The sequence below is a fragment of the Boleophthalmus pectinirostris genome, unplaced genomic scaffold (assembly GCF_026225935.1).
Source record: "Boleophthalmus pectinirostris isolate CB_2022bp ecotype Guang Dong unplaced genomic scaffold, ASM2622593v1 HiC_scaffold_21, whole genome shotgun sequence".
NCBI classification, from domain to species: domain Eukaryota; kingdom Metazoa; phylum Chordata; class Actinopteri; order Gobiiformes; family Gobiidae; genus Boleophthalmus; species Boleophthalmus pectinirostris.
In genome coordinates, this window is record NW_026571175.1 from 37,435,763 (window position 1) to 37,457,192 (window position 21,430).

The following is a 21,430-nucleotide window of genomic DNA, read 5'->3' on the forward strand; positions in this document are numbered from 1 at the left end:
CAGCGCTCGTACAGTCACTACTTCGATCTGACCATCACCAACGACAACCTGGACGGAGCCTTCGACGCTCTGCAGGCCGCCGTCGACAAGCTCACCGGCGAGCCGCAGTGGGTCCCGGTCAACTGGGTCTACTGAGGGGCCCCCGACGCCGTCCAGGGGCCCCCGAGACATCCCAGGGCCCCATAACGTCACCCGGGGGCCCCTTGCTGTCATCCACGGGTCCGGTGATCTCACGGTCCTCCAATTCCATCAACGGAGTGGTGAACTGAGTCTACTGAGGGGCCCCCAACATCATCCAGGGGCCCCACTAAATCCTGGACCCTTTAAAGAAAGACATTTAGGAGCCCGGTGCGCTCAGGGGCCCTCCAGTACCATCCAGGAGCTTGGTCAACTCGGTCTACGGAAGGTTCCCAACTCCATCCAGGGGCCCCTGAGTCTTCTGTGGGGCCCCCGACCGGGACGCAAACATTCCTCTGGCGGCACAAAAGGTTTTCTACTCAAAGGGAAAAAGCGCTTATTTATTTTATAACTTTTTATGAAACTTTCTACTGGAGTTTGAGTGAAGTAAACGGGTCCATGTGGGTCGTGTCTCTTCTTTTATTTATTGTTTCGGTTTGGATAGAGTTAGAGTTTTGTTAGAGTTTTGTTAGAGTTTTGTGTTAGATTTTTAGATATTCACGCTGTGTTCGCTTCGTGGTGTCTTTAAGGAGACTTTAGACGTAGGCTGACCAGATTTCAAGATTTCAAAATAAAAATTAAAAAAAGCTGGGACACTCTTGTTTTTTGTTTTTTTTTGGTGGTTGGTAATAATAAAATTGTAAAATGAGTGCGAAATTAAGGAAAACTGTTCTACACTCAATTTTCTTTGTGTTTTGGTTGTTTTTAATCAGCTTTTCTGTATTTTACCAAAACAAATGTCAGTGTGCGTCTCTTTTTACTGTTGGCAGGGAGCAAATTGGTCAAAAATCAGGACATTTCTTGACAAATCGAAGTTTTTGGGGACGTCTGGTCACTCTGTTTAGACGTTATGTTCCACTATCGTCTCACGTTTTGTCTCGTTTGTAAAAACGCCGCTCGCCAGTGTCACGAACTTTAACACTGAACCGTCACGACGTTCACGGGCGCAGAACTCAGACTGAGATTTGTCCCATTATAAACCTGGACAAGAGCCGTTGAACCGAGTTTCTGGAGAATTGGATTAACGTCCCTCCAGCCCAGAAAACTAAACGGAATCACAAACTTCTGGGGTTCATCTGCAGTGTTGGGGAGTAACAGATTACCTGTACCAGAGTAATCAGAGTACAAATGATGAGTAACTGTATTCAGTTACAGTTACTGTTTCAGTGAGTGGTAATTGGATTACAGTTACTTTGTTGGAATAAATGGATTACATGGAGGGATTTTCCTGTTTTCACATTTTGGACTAAACCAGGACTAAAACCAGGACTAAACCAGGACTAAACCAGGACTAAACCAGGACTAAACCAGGTCTAAACCAGGACTAAACCAGGACTAAAAGTAAAATAAACTTCCCAACTCTGTTCGTCTGACGGCTCCTTCAAAAAAACAGCTTTTAAATCTTAAACTTTATCCATCTAAGTGAGCGTGGGTGATCCTTTTCTGTTTAAATAATTATATAAATAGACAAATTTCTATATTTCAAATGGATCATCTCCACATTTTTCATTTGGGATTGAGGCAACGTAAATATTTAATTAGAAAAAGACGATACGATGTGTTAAACTGAGATCCAGGGTGCATGTGAACGTAGTGACGGACGCCTGTGTGTCGCAGATTTTTCCTTGTTTTTCTTTTTTTTTTTGTAGTTGTCACTGGACGTGTAGACAAAAACTTAAACAACTGTTCAAAACACAAATCTCCTGCTTTCATTTGAGTGTAAAATGTGTCAAAACTCTCAATTTTCTGATGGTAAAACCTGGTTGAACTTCGGGATGGGACAAGACCTCGTGCCACAAGAGAAAAATAAATTTAGATTAGACAAAAAAAAACAAAAACGTTCAGTGCTGGTGGGTTGCATCTTTTGAGAAGCTGTGGTTCCAAAAAACTGTGCTGGAACGACAACAAAAATATGAAATGAAGTAAATACAAAGTCTGAAGACAATTTGGGAACGAAATCGGACAATTTATAGGTTAGAAATGATGTTAAAATCTCGTTTTGTCTCGTTCTCGTGGACCCAGTCTCGTGTCTCGTCCCATCCTCAGTCTTACTCCAAAGTAGATTCTGTAGATTTGACTCTGGGATAGTTCAAGTATTTTAGAAAAGCTCCACAAAAAACCTACTTTACTGTAATAATAGTGAGTCTGGAAGATTATCAGCAGGTATTTTAGGTGAAAAAACGACTAGAATAACTGTGTGGATGTAACTTCCAATTATAAATAAGGAGGACAAAATTTTAAAGCACAAAAGTTTTCAAAGAGACACAAAAATTAGACAAACTAAATCCGATATGAAAGAGCTGCAAGAAACAAAAGTTCAGAATAATTTCAGATTGTCTCATGACGTTTTTATCACTTCAAACTCACTCCACAAACATTACTAAAGTAGAAGTAAAGGTAAAGTACTTTTAAAATACGACCTACTTCTGTGTTGAATTGTAAAATACTGAACTGTCCCAAGAGTTTTAGAGTATTTCTTCTTACATTTTCTTTTCATTTTGAAGTGTCTGGACCTTTGGGCAAACTTAAAAGCTGAATTGCGAAACTTTCCTGGTGCGTTTCTTGGTCTGGAATGTTCCGCAGTACGGCATTAAACCTTTCCATCTCCACGGAGACCAAGTTTTAGGTCAGATCTGGGTCAGAGTGTTTGTTCTTTCGAGGTTTTTTCTGAGCTCTAAAAGCCATTTTAATGTCACACTGTGGAACTTTTAAGGCAGAGCGATGGCGTAAATCCATAGAAACGAGCGGGAAAGTTCCGCAATGCGCCTTTAAATTCGCCAAACCCCTTTTCTTTGGTGCTGCGTTTGAGCTCGTCCACTCACCTGTTTTGTGTTTTACCCGTCACCAAATACGAACCTATGCATCTGCTTTGTGAATGTCAGAACTTTAAACTTCTGCTGATTTTCTAATAATAAATAAATAATAAAAATTAAAAAAAAACAACAACCCAGAAACAGAAGCTCATTTTCCAACATTTTTATTAATTAACGCAACTTACAGTCAAGCCAAAGAGTGAACTATGAAGTGATACGTATTCACATTATGTCCTAACGGGGTTTTACAGCATCTCGTGTTCTGTAAGCATTTTAATCGCAATAACATGGAGACTAAACATTTTCAAATAATAATAAAAAGGAAATGTACGCTTACAAACAGGAAGAGGAGCGGAGCGTCGGATCGGGAGCGAAACAAAGCCTCGGAAAAGGAATGAACATCACTTTTGGCATGTCATGGTTTTCAAAACGGAGGAGAGGAAAAAGAAAGCGAGAGAAGAGAGAAAAAAGAAAAAAGAGAGATCACTACGTGGAGGGTTCGAGGCGCCGCGACGAGCTTTTGGTCGACTTTGGTCACTGGTTTTTTACATAATGGCTTCGGAATAAAAATTAATACGAAAATGCGTTTAAAGGGCCGGTAAAAACCAAGAGTCCTGGAATATTTTTGAATGAATTAATGGAGTGTAAAAAGGTCAAACATTGCAGCAAAGATTGTAAAAAGGTTTCAGAATGATTAAAAATTGGAAAAATTAGGACCGTTGCCATGGCGATTCATTTAAAACTGACTAGTCTAATATCTTTTTCGAACGGTGAAAGGTTTTAAAATGTTAAACAGGAACTTGGAATCCATGAATTAAAAAAAAAATAAAATAAATTCTGAACTTTGTGAAGAGATTTTAAAAGAAAAACACATTCTAGATAAATAAATCAAAATAAAATAAAATAAACATTTGATTAGTAACATTCTGAAGCGTTGCTGAAAAAGGTTTTGAGGTTATAAATGGTCTTTTTCTTACCTCGCAACGCAACTTAATACATTTCTTGGAGTAAATTTGATAAATGTACAATAATTGACCTTTTTAATCGTGGTAAATCTGGTGATTGTCGGTGGAGCAGGGTCCAGGTCTGCTCCTACATTCTGGAGGTAGATCACGTGACGAAAAGGAAATATTGAACTTCAGAGAGACAATCTAAGCAAAAAAAAAAAAAAAAAAAAAGTGTGGTGGTTTGTAGTGTTTTTTTTTTTAAGGCCAAATCTTTCGTTAAGACAAAGGTGCAGCGGGCAGTGGCTTTGGAGGGAGCAGCCCTTTAGAGTCACGTCTGAGTCAGTCCAGTCTGGAACGGCCCGGTTTCGATTCGCACGTTTAAAAAAATAATAATTAAAAATTAAACACTGCGATCGGGCCTGAAATTCTGAGAAAAAAAAATAAAAAATACAAAAAACTACCGAGTGAGATCAAAAGTTGTAGAAAAATCACTTTTTTTTGCAAATATTATTCCCAATTTTCCTCGTTTAACATTTTCGAAAATAAAGTCCCGTTATTTGGCTTTTTGAAAGAAAGAATTTTGATTATGTAAATGTAAAAATCGGGCTAAAAATATGAGAGAAAAAAAGCCCAGAGAATTTTTATGTTTTTTTAAATTCCGCTTTCAGATTTTCTGGTTGCGGCTTTGGCCATTGAAGTAAGACAAGTAAAAACTGACTGAAGCAAGAATTTTTTTTTTTACAAATTTTTGAAAATAAATATTCAGATTTTGCATATTCACATGATTAAAAAAAAAAAAAAAAAAAAAAGAAAAATTGATATTTCATTTTCTTTAATTTGCAAAAAATTCATTCGCTCCGTAAAAATTGCATAAATATTTTTTTGCGCGTTTTTTTGGCCACGAATAATAATAATAAATAAAAATTGCGAGAGCGGCCGCGGATGCCCCGAACCCTCCATTCCAAAATCAGACTTGGACAAAATGAAGATACAAAAGAAACAAGTGATTGCAGCATATATCAGGCTTATGAGGTACTTATGAATATATAGATATAATCCAACTTTTAGAAAAGCTCTTCAAAACTCATAATATTCCGTACAAGTCCTATTGATAGAAGAAAAATACCTCGTCAGTTCATTATTTTTTTTTTTTCTTTTTACCCAAATTCAAAATGGGTAGACATGATTTGAGTCTGCTTTCGAAAGTGCAAAACAAAAATACTGATGGTTCTTTGCAGCATCTACACGCGGGGTTGCATGGTCTTTACGAAACTGGCTTTATTTTCTCGACGGCGTGGCAGATCCGACCGGGCGGGGACCAGAGTTAAAGGGGAACCGAAGCCGAAGGGGGACGGGGGAAACGGGGAAACGGGACGGGAGGAGCCGAGGGGACTGACAAGGCACGCGGACCACTACAGACATCTGCCACATCTGGACCTCCTGCTGTACAATGCTCGGGATAAAACGCGCGACCATTCCCTTTTGTCAATTATCACGAGCGAAAAACAAAAACGACATACAAAAAAAAAAAAAAAAAAGAAGCGCTGCCGAAACGGATTCAAGGTTCAGAGGTTATTGCATTCATGATTTAGGGGGAAATCGGTATAAAATCAAACATGATGGCTCTTAAAATGTTAAAAAATTAGAAATATATTTGCGTGTTTGACGACTTAAGGCTATTTTTGTGCCGGAAATCAAACTGAAATTAAAACTGAAAACGTTCCCGGACGTGTGAAAGCGGTTCTCGGCCGTGTCGGGATCGAAATTTCTGCCATTTCCGAATCTAAAACGTCTTCGAATCTTAAACGAAACTCCCCACGCGTCGCCGTTTGAGAACCAGCGTAACCATAGAAACCTTTTGTAACTCATTTCATCCATTTTTTAAAACATAGCGGTGATGGTCGGACAAAAAAAAAAGCGTCGTGAATTTAAAACACGAGAACATAAAAAAAAAAAAAAAAAAACTGATTCGGAATTTTTTATTTTTTTTGCGAGACTAAAAACGCCTAAACTTTACATCGCAACACGCACGTTATTGCTGAATGACGATAAAACGATGGCACAGACAGCGTTGACCTCGACGTGATTGTGCTCGGAACAGAAATTTTAAAACGAAAAAAATAGAAAAATGTCGATATTTGGTCCCTAAAATGTAACCACAGCGAGCAGATCCACTAGCAAAGCCTCGTGTATTTGTCGACAGATCGGAAAAGGTGCCTATATTGTAAAGTTTTGGTAGATTTTTTTTTGTAGTACGAAGTTAAAAACCGGGCTGAGCTTGGGTAGCACCTGACACTGCGCTGAGGTAGCATCAAAAAATGGACTTTAATGCGTCAAATGTTCGTAAAGTTATGAGGCTTTGCCGAAGATAGAACTTGGTGAATACGTAAACGTAAAAAAAAAAAAATCGGGCTAAAAATACGACGATAGACACAAGCCCAGAAGATTTTCATGACGACGAAGTAATAATAATAATAATAATAATAATAAAAAAAAGAATTATTTTAAACCTGCTTTCAGATTTTCGGGTTGCAGCTTTGGCCGATAAAATAAGACAAGTAAACTGAAGTGGAGTAAAAACGATTCAAAAGTAAGATTTCCAAAAAAGCGAGAGTGATGAAAACGGAAAAACGGCCGCTTAGAGATTCGCAAACGGTCGTGTACGGACGAAGGACGAAGGACGGGGGGGGGGGGGCAGACGTGCACACAGAGACCGCAGAGGCTCAGATTACATTCAGTAAGAAAGACTTCGGAAAACACGGCGTCTACTCAAAGCTTTATCTACAGACGTTGGAGCAAAAGACGGCGCGAAAGACACGGAAAGCCGGGAAAGAGTTACATTAGTTTGTCTCGTTTGCGTCGATCAGAATACGATTTGATAAAAAGGGGAGGGGCGGGGGATACGACAAGAGTTTACGAGGATTTGTTCATTCGGAGACGGAGATTTAAACGTGAAAACACCGTTGTCCTTTTATTGGTCTACGGGTCTAAGGTGCGCTGTGTAAAGTTTCTGGTGGAAGATCGGCCACCTGCTTGACTAAAAGGCGTTTTTACGGCTCAAAAACACCTCAAAGAACATTTTATTCTTCGCGGTGAGGGGGCACGCCTCTCCACAGATCAGACCTGCGTGTCTTAAGGTAAACGACGTCGCTTCCGAGTCCAAGCGGCAAATTCACGGCTCATTTTTTTCCAGCTTTGGGTTTCGATTTCCTTGCGCATGTTTAACCACAAACTGTATCGATGAGAATTTCAAAATAAAAAAAACACTGACATTCACGTTTTTTTGGTGTTTAGTAATAATAAAATTGTGAAACGAGTACATGATTGAGGAAAATGTTCAGCAGAGACCATTTATGACAAACGTGAGTCAGTAGAGTCACATTTTCTTTGTGTTTTGGTCGTTTTTAAGTAAATTTTACTGAAACAAATGCTTCTCTTTACTGCTGGAAGGGATCAAACTGGCCAAAAATATGGACATTTCTTGTATAAAATTTAAACTTATCAGTGGTTTTGGATAAATCTGTTGGGACAGGAGACACAGGGACGTCTGTTCTCCCTGATAAAGTCACAGCTTCTTACCTCGACCCGACAGTAGACTTAACTGTGAGGTGGAGCAGTCCCTTTTTAACGTAAGATGTTTTGTAAACTGTAAACAAAAACGTCCTTCGTTTTTCAATCAGCTGCTGCGCCTCGGACTCGGAAGCGACGTCACGCTTAACCCGACGCTGTGGAATATCGGCTCTAATCACGAAACCGGAAGGCGTCTGGAAACACGCGGGTGACGACTTCCTTCGGGCTCAGTTGGCGAAAGTCTTCATCTAGATGTCACTGTATTTTTTCCTTTTATAAACTGCCTACTCATTTGTGCATTATAATTTGTGAAACTTAAAAAACACGTCATTGCAGCGTTCAGTTATGTTCGTCAGATCAACAGCTGCCTCAAAGTGACGCTGAAGACGCGATTAGAGTCCCGTTCCCCGTGGAAAACTTTGGCAGGTTGTGAAAACGCTGCTGCTCAATCCACGGTTTTATTGTTTTGTCACGTGCCCAGAGTCGGGAAATAAACTGGAAGTCGTCGCCCGCATGTTTCCGAACTTCTTCCGTAAGCGTGAATAGAGCCGATTCGAGGCGGAGGCCAGAACGCTGCGAATTCTCCACAAGAAACGTCACACAGTCGGCGTTTTTCGATTTTACGGATCTGTATTTGCGCAGTGATAAAAGTTGAGATCGTAGAGGCTGAGTTTGCGATATCGCCCGCCCCTGGTTTGATATGTCAGAGCGTCCTTCCCCGGAGCGGGTGAGGTAACGGGGGGAGGAGGAGGGAGAGCACCTCAAAGTTTCAAAAGTTCAGGCTGGTGAGTTCACTTAAAGTCAAAACGCACAATCACACACACGGTCGTTCGGCGCCGAGTGTCCGAGTCTCGGCCGCACGCGCCAGTTCACGTGGACACAAAGAAGAGCCAGAAAACTATTAAAGACGACAAACTCTGCTTTTTTCACTCAGATGTTGTAGTTTAGAAGGAACAAAATCGGACACGGACCTGGAATAGGATTGCACCGATCTGATATTGGTTTTGCTGGATCGGATATCGTTTCAGCCAATATCCGGACGTAAAAAAAATATTTACTGCTCATAATCGGTACGGAAAGTCTCATAAAGTTTGAATTTGCATTTCCCTAAAGCTGTTCTGTAGCTCTTATTTATCTCTGAATTCGTTTGGACCAGTTTTGTGTCATTTTCGTTTAAAAGGAGGGAAATGTTTGAGTCTCCGCGCTGGTATCGGTTGAGATCAGGTGTCTCTGCTCTCGCACACTCAACAAACGCTGCTTTGTCATTTAAATCTGTGCGAGTGAGAACGTCACCGGCAGAGGAACCGAGGAAACCGACCTGCGCTACTGGTCATTTTCAGGTTTTATTCACGCGTGAGAGTTCCCTGAATATTCTCTGTAACTTACCTGGGAAATTGCCAGATCAGAAATGCAAGAAAATGACTCTGTTCTGGTAAAAATCCGGTAAACTCTGAGTCGGGCTGCGAGTGTGAATGAGACTAAACCTGCGAGAATGAATAAAAATACAACTCTGAGATGAAAAAAGCAAAAATCTGTCTCCTTTAAAGATAAAACTGTGATATAACTGATGCCACGTTGAACTGGCGGGAACAGCGCCGCGCTCTGACCCCTCCGGTCGACTCAACACCTCCGAGACACTTGAATCCGTCCTCCTCCTAAGTTTGCATCAGCTGCCTGGGTCCGTTCTCCTTTAGTGCAATATTGTCAAATGTTTTTTGTAAAGAGGAAATGCACAAACTGCTCCACGGCTCTAAAAAAAAAAAGGTGCAGGGAAAAGTGCCGAACGCTGCGGTGGGATTTACCGACACGCTCCACACTTAAAGATCGGAGAGTCCCCGAGTGTGGGCCGTTCGAAGAAGAGGAGGAAGAGCAGGGGTGTGACATGAAGAGGGCGGCGCAGACTCACGTGGGACTGCGAAATCATGGAAACTAAAATAAAATCATGATAATCACCTTTTTGTGACTTGATCTGTAGATGAGGATTTGTGAAACAGGAGAGAATTTGAAAATATGTATGAAAAAGATCAAATTATCAGAAACTTACGGAAGAAATTAAGACCAAATGTTTGAAGAATTTTCCACATTTTTGTTTTCCACGCAGTCCAGTAGTGAAACAGCAGCTGCTTTAGTCGTATACACGGCCGAGTCTCGATGAAACACCCCGCTCTGCTCCGTTAGATCTCGCGTGAAAAGCGTTGGCAGTTCTGTGAGGGCTAAAGTGATGGATAAAGATTCGAACTAGAAGATTCATGTGAGACGTTTTCAGTGCGCGGGTGAAATCTGAAGAGCTTTCACTGGTGCATAGAATCAAAAAGGGACGCGAGAAGGACAAAAACACTATTTGGTCAAACAGCTCAAGGCTTCAGATCCAAACAGGACTCCTCTAAACGCTCAGAGCAGTGCCCGGTCTGGGGGGGTCACTACGCCGCTGTCTGGGGGGGTAATTATGCCGAAATGGCCCGTAGTGCGATGTTACCATAACACTAGAACAGGTAACAAGAGGTAGGACCTACAGCCATTTCCACACAATTACCCCAGGCTCCAGCACCTCTCTGCTCCTACAGCCCCAACACGACGACAACCACCTCTGCTCCAAAAGTGCGTCCGGTCTGCCATACCTCCACCAGGGGGAGCCACACTCACAGCATGGCAGCGCCAAGTGCCAGTTCAGAATGCCCAGGAGAGAAAACATGAAGCGTAATCACAGGGGGCGCCGTGTGGACCAGTGATGGGGCAGTTCTACTGAGAACTTTTAGCACCAAGAATCTTATTGTGCTTGTGTTTTATTACTAACAAAGAGCGTAATCTTGTTTGGCTAGGAAAGACTGTTAGAAAAGATGAAGCCATAAAAATCTACTGTACAAACGAGCACGTTCACCTTCCACACCACGAGGAAACTACAAAAGCACCGGACTAAAACTCAAGAGGCTCTAAAAAGGAGGAAACAAACCCTGAACGAGGCGCACAGACACACAGTCAATCTCTTGGTTACAAACGATGCATAGATCGAGTATGTAGACTTCTCCACTCAAAGACTACATCAACATTCACCAGCTTATCTTAGGACTCACACTGACGCTACATGTACAGCAACACCTCACACAGTCTCCAGCTCCAGATCAGAGCTCCACACGGGACCACCGAGGCCCGGGGCTCCGCGCGGGACCACCGAGGCCGGGGCCCGCGCGGGACCACCGAGGCCCGGGGCTCCGCGCGGGACCACCGAGGCCCGGGGCCCCGCGCGGGACCACCGAGGCCCGGGCACAAACAGCCTGTGGCGCTCAGATGATGTGTTCTATTGTACAGATATTAGACATGGAGAGTTTCAGACACAGGCACAAACCCGTTTGTGTGAAATGCTCATGTACATGTAGCCAGACCTTTAACGCCTTATTAGGAAATGTCTGATTTTATTACTCAAGACTGTCAAAGTCTTTCAAGGCAAGAGAAGATTTGCATTTCAAATGTGTAGACAAATAGGAGTGTAGCCTTGGGCTACTTGTGGGCCAGTTTTTTGTACAAATCTATATTTTCAGCAGCCTTTACTGAAAGCTTATTTAAAATATACCTTATTACCAACAGTACTATTCTAAGAGTATAAAGACTCCAAAAAGTCATTTGCATAAAACAAAAACTTGTGTGCTGCAACTGGGGAATTACTCAGTTAAAACTCAGCCTCACACACACACACACACACACACATCTGAACCACTGACAGTACACAGCCCATAGGACCCCAAGACATGATAGAAATTAAATTAGGAAACTTAAGTGTGTAAAATGCCTAAATGTGTCTGCTACACACAGAACTGTAACAGACAGACTAGAGACAGACTGGAGATGATTAAGAACATGGCTCAGACTGGAGGAGGAGCTGGAGGGGCCAGTCCCACACCTCTGCTCTAGAGCCTCAGAGATTTGGCATGAGAATACTGGGGCCAATCAGGGGCCGCAGGGGTCAGAGGGTTGGACATAAACACAGAGGGCGTGAAATGGCACTTCAGCACACAGTGCCCAAACGCACATACAAGTACTCTTGTCCTGACAGTCAGTGCACTCGTCTTTGATTGGCTGATAAATTAAATTGTAACGTCACAGACAAACCTTAGGCAATGAACCCTCCCCAAGTGTAAGAGCACCAAACGCTTCAAATGGAACACAAACAGCAGCTGAGCCACAGACTCAGCTCCACACAGGCCCAGCTACTTTTGACACTAAGATTGTTAGGTTGGACTTTTTCCCTCAGAGCGGTGATGCTAACGCATGTTCAAGTGAAAGTAAAAGGTTTGAGTTTCTGTTGGTCTCTTGTTCATACTTCTGTGATATGAGACCTTCAGGCGAAGTACATGGTTCGGAGGGTGTCCTGGTGGATCTGCACGGCTTTGGCCAGAGCCTGGTGGTCTCGGCCGTTACTCTGTCCAGACGTGTGGCTGCCCTCCGCACTGCAACAAAAACACAAACACAAACACTGGTCAACTTCACACAAAAACTACAGACTGTGTTCTGTTCAACCCCTCAGGTAGAAATGATTCAAACATTTAGAACACTCACACTTTTAAATCAACAGAACCACAGCAGTGTGCTGTGTGGCGTGTGCAGTGTGGTGTGTGTGCAGTGTGCAGTGTGTGTGCAGTGTGCAGTTGTGCAGTGTGGGTGTGCAGTGTGGAGTGTGCAGTGTGTGCAGTGTGCAGTTGTGCAGTGTGTGCAGTTGTGCAGTGTGCAGTGTGGAGTGTGCAGTGTGCAGTGTGCTCTTGGGGCGACTCACCTGTCGTGCTCTTTGTCCACCAGGTGGTATCGTGCTCTGAAAGCCACCAGGTGAGCGTAGTAGGCGGGGGCGGGGATAGAGACCGAGCGTGTGCAGCGGACGTAAGTGTGGCACAGCTGGTAGGTGAGCACCTGCAGCTCGTCTGACGAGAAGTGGTTGTCGTCCCACAGCACGTGATAGTGAGACGGTCGACTGGTGCCCTGCACAGAACACCACACAAGAGCACCATTACCCCCCCACGTACAAGAGCACCTTTACCCCCCCAAACGTACAAGAGCACCTTTACCCCCCCACAAACACACCCTTTACCCCCCCAAGAGCACCTTTACCCCCCCACATTTTACAAGAGCACCTTTACCCCCCACGTACAAGAGCACCTTTACCCCCCACGTACACCCAAACGTACAAGAGCACCTTTACCCCCCCACGTACAAGAGCACCTTTACCCCCCACGTACAAGAGCACCTTTACCCCCCACGTACAAGAGCACCTTTACCCCCCACGTACCACCTTTACCCCCCACGTACAAGTTTTACCCCCCCAGAGCAGAGCACCTTTACCCCCCACGTGAGCACCTTTACCGCACTTTACCCCCCACGTGGGTGGGGTCCCCCACTTTTGTTTTACAGTCAAATGAAGCTCACGGGGCTGAGCAGTTATGGGGCAAATTTGGAGCACAGTTCCACGGCAGGAATAGGAATTTATTTTTTTGGACAAAATAGTGAAATAAAACCCGACCTGACGAGAGTCACTGCAGCAGTTACAGACAGAGGGGCAACTATTTTTCAAAGTAAAGTGAATTGGAAACGTTGGGAGCTGGTGCTGCCCTCATGATCACTTCGTATGTGGAACACGGCGGCAGCAGAAACTCTGTCCGTTTAAATAAACAGTGGATGGTTCTGCTGGAGGAAGAGCCTCTAACAGAACAGTAAACACTCACCTGTATGCCGGCGTGACTGCACAGGTAGAAGTCAAACTCAGATGGGTGGGTTATTTTGGTGTCTACGGTCGTGCCTGCGGGGATGTTGCCACTTTTCCCGACCTGTCGATATAAAGAGACTTTATAACATGAGTTTAGAACAGAGACACTCTGAGTGTTTGACAGACGTGTAACTGACCCGCTCGTTCCTGTCGGTGCAGAACAGTCTGGTGTGGTGTCTTTTCTGCACGACCACGAAGGTGATCCCAGGCTGATAGTCCTTCTCCAGTTTGATGCAGGCCTCGCGGATGGCCAGCAGCTCATGCTGAAGAACCTGATCCAGCAGCTTCATCAATGATCATGTATGACCCACATGCCCAGTCCAAGTGTGCCCCCGCGTGTGCCCCCCGCATGTGCCCCCGTCTTTACCTGGTTGAACTGTCCCTCTGAGATGCCGTCGCGGTAGAAGATGATCCTGGTGGGCTTGAAGCGGGTGGACTTGTAGAACTGGATGAGCAGCTCTCGGACCATAGCGGCCAGGTCCTGGATGATCTCCTGGCGGTGCTGCTGTACCCGCACTGTGGCGCAGTAACGGCTCGGGTGAGCATCCATGCTCCCGACCACCTGAGAGGACCCACAGTCAGAACACAACAGGTAGGTCCACAGAATCAGTGAGAAAAGGTTTTGTGAACATCTTACAGCTGCGATGGAAGGCTTTTTGCCGTCTCCTGCAGGAGGGTGGGTCACGTCTGCTCCCAGGAAGATGACGGGCTGCTGAAAGACCAAAGGCCTGGGACAGAGTAAAGAGACACAGAGTCAGATCAGGACTCTCTCATTTATAAAACGTTTAGACGCTCATGGGACCCACCTGCCCTGAGGCAGCAGGATGTTGTTGACTCCTCCCAGTTTGACATTGATCTTCAGACAGAGGTTGGAGAGGGTCTGAGGGGTGGTCTTCTGAACATTCTTCACCTGGACACACTGTGTGGCCATCCCCAGCACCGTGTCGCCCACACGCTTCACCTCGGCTAAAGGGAGCGGGCAGCACAGTCAGTATGACACATGTATATGTACACACATGTGTACACACGCACGCACACACACACGTACACACATTCTGTCACTGGTGTAGTACTAAGACTCCCTGGGGCTGTGTTTCTTACCGTAGACCGGAGTCTTCCCGGGCAGGATCACCACCACGAGCTGCAGGCCCTGGTACGTGTACTTGAGGTGTCTGAACATGGGCTCCACACTGTCGGCTCCCTGGGCGTATTTACAGAAGCACGGCTGACCCTGGATAGGCATGCCGGCATCTCGAGAGATTTTTCTAAGTTGGTCTGTGAAAGCCCTGGAAAAAACAATTGTTCTCACATTAAAACAAAAGTAAAAATACAAACTTGGTATTTATGTTCACGTATTCCAGCCAACGTCAACAGAAACTCTCACTACATTCACTGTCCCCTGGTGCATGAACGCGACTGCACATCCAAAGACCCTGAGCTGATCTGACAGACTCAACCACAGCAGCTGCAAGATGTTTTACAATCAAATCACAATCACATTTTGAATTATCACTATTAGCAAAGCCCACAGGCTTCAAGACGACATGGCAACTAAATAAGACGTCTTGTTATGTAAAATAACTCACAAACTTTGTCGTTTAGAGCTCTGCGAACATGTTCTGAAATGCAAGGATATTTATTTTAGATTAACAGTTCAGATTTCTGTCTCCTTTCAGTCTCAAATCGTTTTCCATTTGGACAAACTTAAAATGTGAGTTTTGCCCTTTATAGTTAAATATAAACTGCTCAACACTTCGTCACAAAGTGTTTCTTCATGAATATTCCTCAGCCTGCTGAACAGAACACAGTACACACATATATGTATCTGTATATTCTGTATGAGCAGGACGGTGGGAGTGGACTTACTTGAGCAGCAGCTCGGTGCACTGTCTCTGTGGAGCGAAGCAGGCGATGGCCCACACTTTGATCTCGATGCCTGTGTGGAACTGTTTGTTCCTCATGTCCCACACTCCCTGGATCGGAGTGGCTATTGCTTTGTTCTGTAATAGAAAAGACTTTAGTGTGCGCCAAACAAAAGAGCTTTAGTGGACAGACAGATATGAGATGATAGACTTACCCGTCCTCCGTAGAGAATGGATGGAGCCTGAAGGACGCGCCCGTTCACCTCTGTCATTTCATCCCTCACCATCACACCAAACTCACGCACGTACGGGTCTGTGTTGAAGTTAGCGCTTCTCATCTTCAGAGGGGAGGAGATCAGGGAAAGGGTCATCGCTTGGTTTTTCAAAACAACTGAACCATGTTGGGAGAACGATCCGATAATAATGATCAGATTCTTACCAGTTTGCTGATCTCGTCCTGTCGGTCTGGTGCAGAGCGCGCCGTAGCTCGGATCATTGTTGAAGTTTGATTGTCAGTCAACTTTTTAATGCAGCGCTGTCCGGCCACGATGTTACACACCTGAGAGTCGAGAGATTAAGAGACCTGGTTAAAACAGAGTCCATTTCCAAGAGAGGAGAATAAGAGCGAGGCCGGGTCTGTACCTCCAGAGGTAAGTAGGTGTGTTTCTGCTCCTGTCCCACTTGCAGACAGGGGAGGTGGGGGTACCTCAGGATCAGCTTGTACTTGTCTTTAAAGTACTGAGCCACGGTGCATTCTATAGTTTGCCCATTCTCCTGCTGCAAAGGAAACCTAAAGAACAGACTCATGTTAACGTCCGTCTGCAGCTGATCTGCTCCTGTCTGAATGTGAGTCTCACGTTTGGTGGCTGGCCGGACGCCGGGTCACATTACACACTCTGTACTTCCTCTTCATCTGCCCACAGTGAGTGATCTCCACTTTTAAACCTGAGAGACGCACCTTATATTAAACCACGTTTAGACTAAACACAGTGACAGTCGTCAGAGACAGTGTTCTGACCTTTGATTTCTTTTGTAAACTTGACTCTCTGGGAGTCGGTCAGAGGCTTCTGTTGCTCTTCGATGCTTTTGAAATCTAGGACCTCACACATGAACTCGATGACAGGCTGAGCTTTGTAGAACGCAGTGGCCGAAACTGAAACAAACACAGAGGTGAGACACACAGAAATATGACTGAAACTCACACAGAGACCAAACACCAACCATCAATGTTCAGCATCATCTTCCAGAGAGAAGGCCGGACAGACTGATGGAACCCAAACCACACCTCCCTGCCCCCGCCCAGGGGGTTAGAGCAGCCCTCTGAGGGGGTGAAGAAGGAGCGCCCCACTGGAGTGTACCTGCAACACACACAGTGTGTAAACCTCTGACTGCACATTTACTTATGTGTTTTACAGAAACATTTGTGTAGTATGTACCTCATGGAGGGCAGGTGCCTCATGACCACGTCCAGAGCCTGGATGGTCTCAAAGGGGACACTGGGCAGTCTGCCGGACAGAGCCTCGTGCAGGGCCTGCAGGCTCACACAGGACATCCACTTGATGGACACTTTGAAGCTGCGGTCTTTGCCTTCTCCAGGAATGGTGACCTCCAGCTCCACCTGGGCACAGGGCACACGTCCACGGGATGTTCTATTCAACCCGGACTTTATAATGCAGCAGTACGTACTTTCTCTCTGCCGATGGGAAGGGGCATAGCCGTGTAGAGGTTCTTCCTCCCGTCGTACACCGGCTTCCGATCTCCAAAAATCTGGGTCTTAAAGTGCTGGACCATGTGCTCCACGATTTCACTGTAAACAAACACAGACAGTGGTTAAAGGAGAATAAAAGACTAAAGATCCTGAAGGTGGATCCAGCTCTCACCGGTTCACCCTCCGGGGGCATTTCTCAGGCTTTATGTCGATGTCGTAATGGTACACCTCCACTTTGGGGATCTCCATCTCAAAGAAGTTGGCCTGAAGTTTGATTGTCCGGCCCATGGTGCCGAAGTCCGGCCGCAGAGGGGGTTTGAACACATACTCTGGTAGAGGAGGGGAAGGGGGCTCTGAAGGACAAGAGACCAGGTCAAACACACAGCTTCAGCACACACCTATACTCAAGATAACACTTAGTCAAGACATACTTCACTGACAAACAGGAGAAGTTTTTTTATGGAAAGAAAATGCAACTAGTAACTACATTTGTATTCTAATATTCTAACTCCTCTGTCTGCAGATCCAGTGATGATCCAGACCCATCGAGGACATTTAGATTTCCTGGTTGGACAAAGTCAGAAATCTTTGTCTCTTTAGACCATCTTACACAACACTGCTGTTAATTGTCTGATTGGTTTGTTTGGTGAAATTATGTTTTAATTAATTTCATTATTATGGGACAAATAAAGTATTTTCTTATGAAGACAAAACATAAAGTCCTCTCCTCTTGTTGAGGGAGTTATAAAATAAAAGTTACGCCCCTCACGCACCACAAATTACACAAGTCCTGTTTCAAGGCACAAAAATGAAAAATTTGCTTTGGGCAAAATCGTAATGTTTCTTGTTTTTAATCTTACCAGAGCTCAAAGACCCAGAGGACCGAGGCCCCTCCAGCATCTCAGCTCCTGCGACAGAAAAAATACAATCAGCATTTTCAGCAGAACTTTTAAACGTGGACACAGAGTTTGCAGTTATCAGTTTCGTCCACAATAAGGTGCAACATTTTCACCCCTCTTATCGTGCACAACAGAGACGCTCTGGACAAGCTGCTAATCTCACCCAGAGACACCCACTTTCCTGAGGTGGCCTTCAGGACGCTCGGACAGCACAGGGACCATCTAATGACCTTAAGAACGATCTACACTCATCTAAACTATGCATGAGAAGAGAAAACGTGACGGTGTTTATGAAATTTGGTCAAACATCAGAAGAATCACACGTTCTAGTGACATGTTCTGTGTGCAGGGTTTCCACAAAGTTAAACTCTGTGACTAAAGCAGCACAAACAAACACATTTCAATCATTTGGTTCAATAAAATATAAATATAGTGAATGACTTTTTGGCTCTGCTGATAAAAACAAAGTCTAAACGCAGCTGAAATGTGGTTCCCTCTGCAAATGTTTAAAACAACAACACTACAGAATAAATAAAGTCTAAGTTTGGCCTGTTTTTTTTTTGTTTCAGATTTATTTTAGACCACGGTGGGCATCGTGGACCCTCTGTTCTTGTCAAACACTGATGTTCGTCATTGAGTTAATTCAGGAAAAAAAATCCAAATAAACATAAAACACTTTTACCTTTTGAGCTGCTGCTGCACAACCAAAGCTAAAGTGTTGGCAAACTCATCAGAGACACAAAATATACACCGAGCAGCTCAATGATGCAACAGCTCGCATCCCACCGCCTCCAGACCAGATGAATAAGTGTAATGTTTAGGATGAATGAGAGGTTTGAGAGGTTTGGAGGGTTTTTGCGGTGAAGTGTGCAGCTTTAGTGAGCTCCAGCAGCCCGCGAGCGCACACTAGCTCCGTGCTAACTGTGCTAACAACAGCTTGTTTTGTTGCACGTTGGCTTATCGTTAGCTCGTCCCGGCTAAATCCTCCACAAACAGCGGACAAACCTGCCGTCAAAATGCGCTTTCTGCAAACGAGGGCTTTACTGCGGTGTTTGAATCGATAATGCGGCCGTAAGGACGTATTTACAGCCGAGTGGAAGGACAAAAAGGGCTAAAGTAGCGCGCTCATTTTGTTAGCATCCTCTCGTGCTAATGCTAACGCTGAGCCGCGGCGCGCTCGCTCCGCTTACCTCCGGCGCTCGGGTACATTTTGTCGACTTTTAGCCCGTTTTGTGGACGTAAGAGTTACTCCACTAGACTCTGGTCCCGCTCAGACCAAACTCATGCGTCGGCCAAAGCTTTGAGAAGGTGTCCGGACGAATAGAGGTGTTAGTTATCCGAAAGGTAAGTGTTGCGAGGCGCTCATCGTCCTCAGCACGGCCCCATCCCCCCGACACACAGCGACGCGGCGCGGCGCGGAGCGGAGCGAAGAGGAGCGGAGCGGCCCCATCCCCCCCGACACACAGCGACGCGACGCGGCGCGGAGCGAAGCGGCGCGGAGCGGCCCCATCTCCCCGATACACAGCGGAGCGATGCGGCGCGGAGCGGAGCGGCGCGGTCCCATACACGGACACAGAGCGGAGCGGCGCGGAGCGGTGCGGCCCCAATCCCCGGCAGACAGCAGAGAGGTGCGGCGCGGAGCGGAGTGGTGCGGCGCGGAGCACTTTCGCCGCCGTTCGCGACACGACAGACAGTTTTTTGTTGTTGTTGTTGTTTTTTTGTCAGTGTTGTGCAGCGGTGTCCAAACTTTTTTCATGAAGGGCCACATATCTAAACACAGATGAAGCAGAGGCCGATCGAGGGCTGTAGACTGATGCTCAATACAGTGAATAATTGAAATATGTGCAGGTTTAACACGTTAAAATGAGCCATCAGTCTTTATTCATGCTAAGATCCTTAAAACCACAAACTAAATATTAAATATTGGCTTTATCAGGGTAGATTTTTTTTTTTTTTAAAGTGCAGTAAAAAGTCAGTTTTTAATTGATGCAAAGTCATTTGGGCCAATTCAGCTGGGAGCCTGAGGGCCAAGAAAAAATTGTCTGAGGGCCGCATTTGGACCACAGGCCATAGTTTGGACATGCCTGGTGCAGTGTCTTATAGGAGTGTGCAAACATACTGAAATATCAAGATATCGTATCGTTTCATTTGATGATAGAGTATCGATATTGTGGGCTGCTGTATCGATATATCGACGAGAGTATTTTTTTGTATATTTTACTAAATTATTTCAGAATTAGAATTTATTTGTCATTTCAGTATAAAAAATACACAGAAACGAAACACTGCGCTCAGGTCCAGGTCAACAGCAGCGCAGATAATAATAATAATAAATAGTTTAGAATATTGTACGTCAAATAGAGTCTTTAAAAACAGCCCCCACGCGTCCTGCTTTTCTAAAGTGTGTTCTAAGTCAGTTGTGACAGAACGGCAATTTTCCATTACAACTCATTGTTTTGATTATTAAAATAGATGTTTTTCATGTTCTCTTTGCGCAGGTAGTGGTGTAATGGAAACTTTAAGTATCACAGCCATGACTTATTATTTTTTATTGAATCATAATGAATCGATTTGAAACATATCGTATCGAATTGTACCGAAATGAAAGTGCACTGTGTCAAAATTTGTCTGTATTTTATCAGCAACTTCTTCAATCCAAAATCCAATCCACTTTATTTCTGTCGCACATTTCACAAACAAACTGTTTCCAAAGTGCTGCACAAATATATAAATAAATAATAACAACAATAATAATAAGATGATAAAATAAACTACTGAAATAATACTAGTCTTAAAATAATAAAACCAGAAAAATAAAATAAAAACAAAATCATAGAACACAAAATAAATAAACCAATAAATCAATTAAATCAATAAATTAAACTTCTTCATGATATTCAGCCCTGGTCTCTCAGCACACAAACAAACCTTTAATATTAAACAAAAACGTTGTTTACGCTGCACCAAAAGATGTTTTAAAGAAGCCGTGTTGTGTTATTTTCTCATTTCTGTTCTAATTTTTCCTCGTCACAAACAGAACTGCAGTTGTGTTTTGTTGACAGAGTTTGGCAGTTCCAGACCTGAAATGATCCAGGTGATTCTACTGAAGGTGTGTGGAGTTTAAAAACACAGCGGAGCACTTCCTGTATCACCACCTGACAGTGTCGGGGAGTAACAGATTACATGCACCAGAGTAATCAGAGTACAAATGATGAGTAACTGTATTCAGTTACAGTTACTGTTTCAGTGAGTGGTAATTGGATTACAGTTACTTTGTTGAAATAAATGGATTACACAGAGGGATTTTACTGTTTTCACATTTTAGGCTAAACCAGGACTAAAACCAGGACTAAAGCAGGACTAAAAGGACTAAAACAGGACTAAAACCAGGACTAAACCAGGATTAAAACCAGGACTTAAACCAGGACTAAAAGGACCAGGACTAAACCAGGACTAAACCAGGACTAAACCAGGACTAAACTAAACCAGGACTAAACTAGGACTAAACTAAACCAGGACTAAACTGGACTAAAAGGACTAGGACTAAACTAGGACTAAACCAGGACTAAAGGACTAAACTAGGACTAAACTAAACCAGGACTAAACTAAACTAGGACTAAACCAGGACTAAACTAAACCAGGACTAAACCAGGACTAAACCAGGACTAAACTAAACCAGGACTAAACCAGGACTAAACTAAACCAGGA

At 44.2% G+C, this 21,430-nt stretch overlaps 2 protein-coding genes across 3 annotated transcripts in view; one reads left to right on the forward strand and one right to left on the reverse strand.

Annotated features, from left to right (window-relative positions):
- The window catches only part of pals2b (protein associated with LIN7 2, MAGUK p55 family member b), a 57,838-nt gene extending 54,715 nt beyond the window's left edge, over positions 1 to 3,123 (forward strand). Inside the window, exon 13 of the mRNA XM_055157270.1 lies at positions 1 to 3,123. This exon is cut by the window's left edge and continues 42 nt beyond it. Within this exon, the coding sequence (XP_055013245.1) occupies positions 1 to 135 (135 nt within the window). The 3' untranslated portion in view covers positions 136 to 3,123.
- Positions 3,124 to 3,138: 15 nt separating this feature from the next.
- Positions 3,139 to 19,111, reverse strand: ago2 (argonaute RISC catalytic component 2). 2 transcript variants are annotated; one of them, XM_020931170.2, is made up of 20 exons: positions 18,913 to 19,111; positions 17,684 to 17,731; positions 16,996 to 17,176; positions 16,802 to 16,922; positions 16,552 to 16,733; positions 16,337 to 16,473; positions 16,134 to 16,268; positions 15,973 to 16,060; positions 15,758 to 15,905; positions 15,555 to 15,674; positions 15,331 to 15,453; positions 15,120 to 15,253; positions 14,355 to 14,539; positions 14,060 to 14,219; positions 13,891 to 13,981; positions 13,621 to 13,815; positions 13,391 to 13,525; positions 13,213 to 13,314; positions 12,273 to 12,472; positions 3,139 to 11,949 (listed from the first exon to the last, which is right to left on the reverse strand). In XM_020931170.2, the coding sequence occupies exons 1-20, from the start codon at positions 18,929 to 18,931 to the stop codon at positions 11,841 to 11,843; spliced, it is 2,613 nt and encodes an 870-aa protein (XP_020786829.1). In that variant the 5' UTR covers positions 18,932 to 19,111; the 3' UTR covers positions 3,139 to 11,840. The 2 variants fall into 2 exon arrangements, with proteins under 2 accessions (XP_020786829.1, XP_055013215.1); XM_055157240.1 differs by having other exon boundaries at positions 13,391 to 13,537.
- Positions 19,112 to 21,430: the final 2,319 nt, after the last annotated feature.